General features: G+C 51.1%; 1 protein-coding gene across 2 annotated transcripts in view; it reads left to right on the top strand.

Annotated features, from left to right (window-relative positions):
* Window positions 1-670: 670 nt before the first annotated feature.
* Window positions 671-6698, top strand: part of LZTR1 (leucine zipper like post translational regulator 1) — a 268122-nt gene continuing 262094 nt past the window's right edge. The window contains exons 1-2 of one of the 2 annotated variants that reach the window (XM_065403185.1): window positions 671-1059; window positions 1364-1426. In XM_065403185.1, the coding sequence (XP_065259257.1) occupies window positions 671-1059; window positions 1364-1426 (452 nt within the window). The remainder of the gene's footprint in view (window positions 1060-1363; window positions 1427-6698) is intronic. The other variant, XM_065403186.1, reaches the window with a different exon arrangement.

Genomic DNA, 6698 nt, shown 5'->3' with positions numbered 1-6698 from the left:
CTACCTACCCCCCTCATATCTTCCTCTTTTCTGAACGTAAACTTGGCTCATAGGGCTTGGCTGTATTTCTTCTGAGTCCCCTGTGTTCTTTCTTCAACCCCCAGATGGATTCCTGTTTTACAGGTTCATCTAATGACTTCCAGCTCCTTAATTTAATCATCAGCCCTTTCTTATCTTAATCACCCTGCCTCTGTTTGTAAACAAAACACTGACTCCCTGCCCCAAGGGCACAAGCTGGGAGCAGCACTTCTCCTCTTCAGAGCTCACATTCCACACTAGTTCTGTGCAGTTTTCACCTGGGAGCCCATCACCACTATTAAACTCTGCTCCTCCCCCCGCCTAATTAACGCCCTTGACTGGTCCTCATGCTTGTTCTTTGTTACCATAGCCCGGAGGCGCCCCAGGCAGAGCCAACCACAACCGGAGCAAGGGTCCTCCTGCCCCAGGAGCTTAACAGCCAAGAGTGGGCCTCCCCAGGTGAGAGCAGGGCCTGAGGCTCCCTCATGTGACCCGCTTGGGGCTTTCCCCACCCAGCACTACCTCAGGGGCCGAGCAGCGACCGACCCCGGCTCCCGCTCTCCTTGCACCGCGACGGCCGGGCCCGCTAGGGCGGGCGCCGGGTCGGGCGGAACCAGAGACCTTTCTACCGGGATGGGAAGAAGATCCGAAAATGAATGAGACACCTCCAAGAGACAGTGCGAGAGCCTCAGGCCTACTCAGCGCGGGGTACGCCGGGAGTTGTAGTCCCCTCACGGCGCGGAGCACGCCGGGAGCCCTTGGCCTCAGGGAGCGGTGCTTCCGCAGTCCCGCCCAGCGCCCAGTCCCTTGCGCATGTGCCTGGGCTGCGGCGGGGGTCTATCCTGTCCGTAGGAGCTGGGCCATGGCAGCAGCCGGCGCCCCGTCGGGCGGAGGGGCTGGGAGCTCCAAGGTGGCGCCCAGCGTGGATTTCGATCATAGCTGCTCCGACAGCGTGGAGTACCTGACCCTCAACTTCGGGCCTTTCGAGACAGTGCATCGGTGGCGCCGCCTGCCGCCCTGTGACGAGTTCGTAGGGGCCAGGTGAGGCGATGAGAAATCGCGCCAGCTTGGGGACGGAATTAAGTGGGTGGCCAAGGTGGGGGTGGGGCTGAGAGTGGGCAGAGCCGAGTGGGCGGGGCAGCGCTGGGGTGGGGCGATGCCGAGTAGGCAGCTCAAGGGGTGGGGAGGGCCTGAGAGGGGGTGGATCAGGGTGTTGTGTGGGGAGGGGGTGGAGAGAGGGTGGGGCAGGGTGTGTGTGGGGTGGGGGTGGCACCGAGTGACCGGGTCAGGGTGTGGGGGCGGGGCCAGGACTCCCCTTGCCAGTGTCTGACAGACTCTCTCTCAGGCGCAGCAAACACACCGTGGTTGCCTATCGGGATGCCATCTACGTGTTTGGTGGTGACAATGGGTAAGTGCTACTGCCTTGCCTGGCCCGTGGTGTTGCTAGGCAGCTTCCCTACTAGCCCTGTCTTTTGCTATGCCTGTTAATATTAGGTGTATGTTACATAGCCAGCCAGCTTTAGATTTAGCATGCTGTAGTGTGGAGACACTATTTGTATTGACAACCTATAACTCTATAGCGGGGTGTTGGACTAGATGACCTCCTGAGGTCCCTTCCAACCCTGATATTCTATGATTCTATTAGTTATCAGGGTTTGGCATGTATTAGGTAATTCTAGACCTGTGGCTGCTGTTTGACACTTGCATTACGGCAGCGTACTAGTCAGCTCTTTATAATCACTATCCAGCTAGGGAAGAGCAACCTTTCCATTCAGTTGTAGACAAGCCACTCTTAACCAGTCCTTTGTCACCTCAAGATTAGATTGTTGCAATATTGGCTGCACCTTAAACCAGTCAGATCCTAATGCTTGTGCAGAATGCAGGGACGTGCTTATTGAGCAGGCCACCTCACTAGGAGCATGTGATGCCAGTGCTCTGGGCTCTTCACTGGTTGTCTGCTGGTCTCCTGGTGGAGCTCAAGAGGTGATCATAACTTATAAAGCCTAGGTCAGCCTACCTGAGAGAGTGCCTCTCTCCCTAGGTCATATTGCCTCAGCAGGGGTCTGTGAGCTGGAGTGCTCTCATTATAAAAGAAGGGGCAGTGACAAGTAGGGAATTCTCAGTGAAAAATCTGAGACTCTTGTTTCCCCATGTTGGTCTGAAATAGGCTGAATTTAGTGACCTTTTGAGCACACTGCAAAATCTATCTGCTCTGCAGGGTTTTTGGAGAGAGCTGAAGGGTGTTTTCCCTACAGCTATGAAAAGGCAGGAAGGAGTTTCTGTAAATGGCTTGATGAGTTCCTGTTTAATTGATTATTTAAATACTGCTGAGATGACTTTGTATTATTAATAGTGTGCTAGGGTTTCTAGAGCCTTCGATAGGTAGCTTTTAGTAATTTAAATAGAAATAACTTCATCATATCAGGTGTTAAGAGAAAGCTGGGTAGGGAACATTTGAGGTTTAGGATTTTTTATCTTGTATCTTTGCTGCCATCATCCACTCCTTGGTTCTTTTAGATTTAGAGTTAAAAGGTTTGTCTTTTCTCCCTGGGAACTGGAAATCCAGAGAGACACTCTAGCACAGCGTTTCTCAAATGCGGCCACCAGGGACTTTTCTTGCGGCCATGGCCACAGCCTCTTGGTCAAAACAGCGGCCCCTCTACTTCCCTGTTGTTCCTGGATGCACTGCCTTGGTGTTGGCTGCTGGGGCTGCAAGCAGGGGTTGGGCCCTGCCCCTGCTTTGGAGACAGATGGGGCATAACACTGGAGGAGCAGGCAGCTGGTGAGTTCCCCACCTTCCCAGGGGCGGTGGGGCTTAGGCTTTGGGCTTCGCCCCTGGGATGATAGACTCCAGCTGCAGGGCTTCAGGCTCTGGCTACAGAGGAGCTGGCCCCGGGTTCTGTCTGTGCAGCTTCGGGCTCCATCCCCCAGTTACGGGGCTTCAGGTTCTGGCCCCCCACCGTCTCCTCCAGCCCCCCCAACCCCATCATCCCTGGCTCTTGCTGCCTACCCTGACCCCTCCTCCCCCAATCCAGGTCTTAATTTGTCCACAGGCTTGCCAGGGCTGAGTCAGTCTGCTGTGAAAAGTGATACTTGTATGTTTGTTTACTGCTAGCTAGTAAGTCTGCCATGAAAAGTGATATTAACAAACATACAAGTATCACTTTTCACAGCAGACTTACTAGCTCGCAATAAATATTTGGACATGTATATGTGTATATTTGTTTTTCCTAAAGCTAATTAAGTATTTTAGGAAAAAGTGTGACAGTGACCACCAGTAAGAGTTGGTGGCCGCACTCTGAAGCCACCAAAAAATTTGTCCTGAGAACCCCTGCTTCAGCATATATTAATTATTATGTAGTGTCACTATGAGAAACAGCAATCAGGTCTCTAAATAACTTAGTAGCACATATCAGGCTTAGTCTTAGAGTTAGTGAAAATAAATTATCTTATTTCTTCCACTAAGAACAAATATAATCTAACATGGAATTGAAAGTGTTAGAGAAATACATAGAAACTGCTCATCTTACCCTGCCTATGTAATCCTAGCTTGAGCTTCTTCTTTATTACTCCTAGGGGAATTCTGCACCACTGTGCGTGCACAGAATTCATGTCCCCTGCAGATTTCTTTGTTTCCCCGCAGAATAATTACTTCTGACGGGGAAGCAAAGGGAAGCCATAAGAGCGGTCATGCACCCCTCCTGAACAGCGCAGGCGCATTGTTTTGGGTGCGCAGAGCAGCCGGCGGAGAGGTAAATGACTGGAGGAGTGTGGGGCTGGGAATGTCCCAGCCGGTGACTCCTACCCTGTATCAGGACTTCCTCTTCCTTCACGAGGAGTGGCCAGGGCCAGGTCAGACCAACCCCCAGAAACCTCCCCTGGCTGCTCACCCCCTTCCCTGCTTCCTGCTCCCATCGCTCCTATGCTGCAAGTGTAGGAGCCACTGTATGGGGAGCTGCTCCCCTGTCTGTCTAACCCCCGTTCATCTGCTGCATCTCCCCATACCCATACCCCACCCCGCTGACCATCACCCCCCACACTCAGAACCCCCCCATTGAGCCCCTCACACCTGAACCCCCACCTGCTGAGCCTCACCCCCTGAATTCGGAGCCCCCCTCCTGCTGAGTCCTCCCCTGCATCTGGACCTGTGCCAAGCCCTTGCATCTGGACTCCCACCCCTACATCCAGACCACCACCACTGAGCCTCCCCACTCAAACCCACACCTCAATGAGCCCCATGCATCTGGACCAACCCAACGAGCCCCCCACACCTGGACCTCCACCCCAGTGAGCCCAGCCAGCTGCACCCAGAGCCCCACCCCACCAAGCCCCACTCCCTTGGCATTTGGACACCCCCCCCCCATTGAGTCCCCCCTGCCGAGCCTGCCTCTGTGCTGAGCCCCAACCACCTTCACCTGGTCCTCCCTGCAGAGTCCCATTCCCCCTGCATCCAGAACTCCCTCACACCAAGCCACCTGCACCCAGATTGTGCCACACAGAACCCTCTCATCCCACACCTGGATCCCCCCACAGTAAGCCCCTCCACACTTTGATCCTGCTGGGCTGAGCCTGCCTGCCCCACACCTGTATCGGGGGCCAGGGTTGGGCGTGCGTGTGAGAGTCTGTCCCTCTCGCTCGCTATCTTGGTGCATCTGGTGTGGAGGGGCAGGAACCCGGTGTGTTTGTGGGGCCGGCCTGGCCCTAGTGCTGTATCAGGTTCAGGTGCAGCCTCACTGCTGAAGTCCATGTCCCAGGGTGGGCTGCAGGGTGATCTCCCACCTCTGTGCAGCCAGTGGCCTGTACTTTCCACTGCCATGCTAGAGCCTCCATGTTTATTTATTGACAAATGAAATATGCAGAATTTAGCAAATTTTAAAAATATTGGGTGCTGAATTTTTACTGCTGTGTTACTGGGCTGGCTTTTGGGAATCCCTCGTTTTCTCTGACTCTCTCCCCTCCCAAGCCCACCATGATATATCTGTGTTGGGAGCTTCTGGGGCTAGGGACACCACCCTGCACTGTCCTGAGGTTCCCTCCTCCAAGGTCTACTACCTCCTGACCTTGGATTGGTAGATGCTGCCACCACCCAAGTGCAGAACCCCTTTGAGAGCCCAGGAAGGCGCACTTGGGAATTCCTACCTGTGGGGTACCCTCAAGCCCTTTCAACAACCCCCCCCCCCCCCGGAAAGAGCTGAGAAAGAAGGGGGGAAAAAAGGAGAAATCAGCTGTTGCTAATTAAACAACATGTGCACAAACCTCTTAAAACACAAAAATCCAATTCTGTTCTTAAAAAAGGTAAATTTTATTAAAAAAAAAAAAAAAGATAGAAAATATATCTGGGGACTCAGACTATTGCTAGATTTTAAAAGAGCAACTACAAGGATTAAGCACCAAGAGTAGCTTTCTTGAAGTCCAGCTTAAAGGTTACAAGCAAAACAAAAGCACCTGGGGTTAGCACAGAGGAATCCACAAGCCATAAAGAAATCAATGGGATAAACCTAATCATGTCTTTCTAGACATTTCCTGATCTACTTACATATCTGGGGTTTTAAATTAGTAGTTTCTGGGTATGAAACTGATGATTTTTCATACCTGGCCCAAGCTTCTTACAGCATAGCTCTTGCCCTGTCCGCCTCTCCCCGGGAGAACAACCACAAACAGACAAAAGGAGAGTTTTTTTCTCCATTTTAAAAAGTTCTAGCCTTCCCATTGGCTCTTTTGGCCAGGTGTCCACTCACTTCCTTTTACCTATGCATAGCAATAAGACTTTTTAACCCTTTAGAGGTAGAGCAATTAGAGAACAGCTACTAAGAGGGATTTTATAGCTTCTGTGTGTCCACAAAAGGGAGCTACCTCCCACCTTCATTTATCACATCCGTGGATTTAAAATAATAGCTGAACCCTTACACTTGAAGTCTGGTGGGTGCATCGTCCTTAACATTAAGAGTTATGGTCTGTCCTGATGCCATTGCACAAAATTTCCCTTCTCCATACTGTTACATGGCATCTTTGTATACCAATTGGCTGTTACCTTTCCCACCCCAGAAGCTACTGCGGTTCATTGGTGCTTATATATTGGACAGTTCCATGCAGTACAATGCAAAGTGTTTTTGATTGGAAGGTACTGTGTAAATGTAAAATATTACAGTATGTTGTTTCTAACCTGGGACACCCTAAGTCTGGAAGGCTGCTTTATTACAACATCTCCCAGAAAATTTACTTAGTTTAATGAATAAGAACATAAGAACATAAGAAAGGCCGTACTGGGTCAGACCAAAGGTCCATCTAGCCCAGTATCTGTCTACCGACAGTGGCCAATGCCAGGTGCCCCAGAGGGAGTGAACCTAACAGGCAATGATCAAGTGATCTCTCTCCTGCCATCCATCTCCATCCTCTGACGAACAGAGGCTAGGGACACCATTCTTACCCATCCTGGCTAATAGCCATTTATGGACTTAGCCACCATGAATTTATCCAGTCCCCTTTTAAACATTGTTATAGTCCTAGCCTTCACAATCTCCTCAGGTAAGGAGTTCCACAAGTTGACTGTGCGCTGTGTGAAGAAGAACTTCCTTTTATTTGTTTTAAACCTGCTGCCTATTAATTTCTTTTGGTGACCCCTAGTTCTTGTATTATGGGAATAAGTAAATAACTTTTCCTTATCCACTTTCTCAACATCA

This window comes from Emys orbicularis, chromosome 4, assembly GCF_028017835.1.
Source record: "Emys orbicularis isolate rEmyOrb1 chromosome 4, rEmyOrb1.hap1, whole genome shotgun sequence".
NCBI lineage: Eukaryota > Metazoa > Chordata > Testudines > Emydidae > Emys > Emys orbicularis.
The sequence above is the reverse complement of the archived record's forward strand: the minus strand, read 5'-3'. Positions and strand labels throughout refer to the sequence as shown.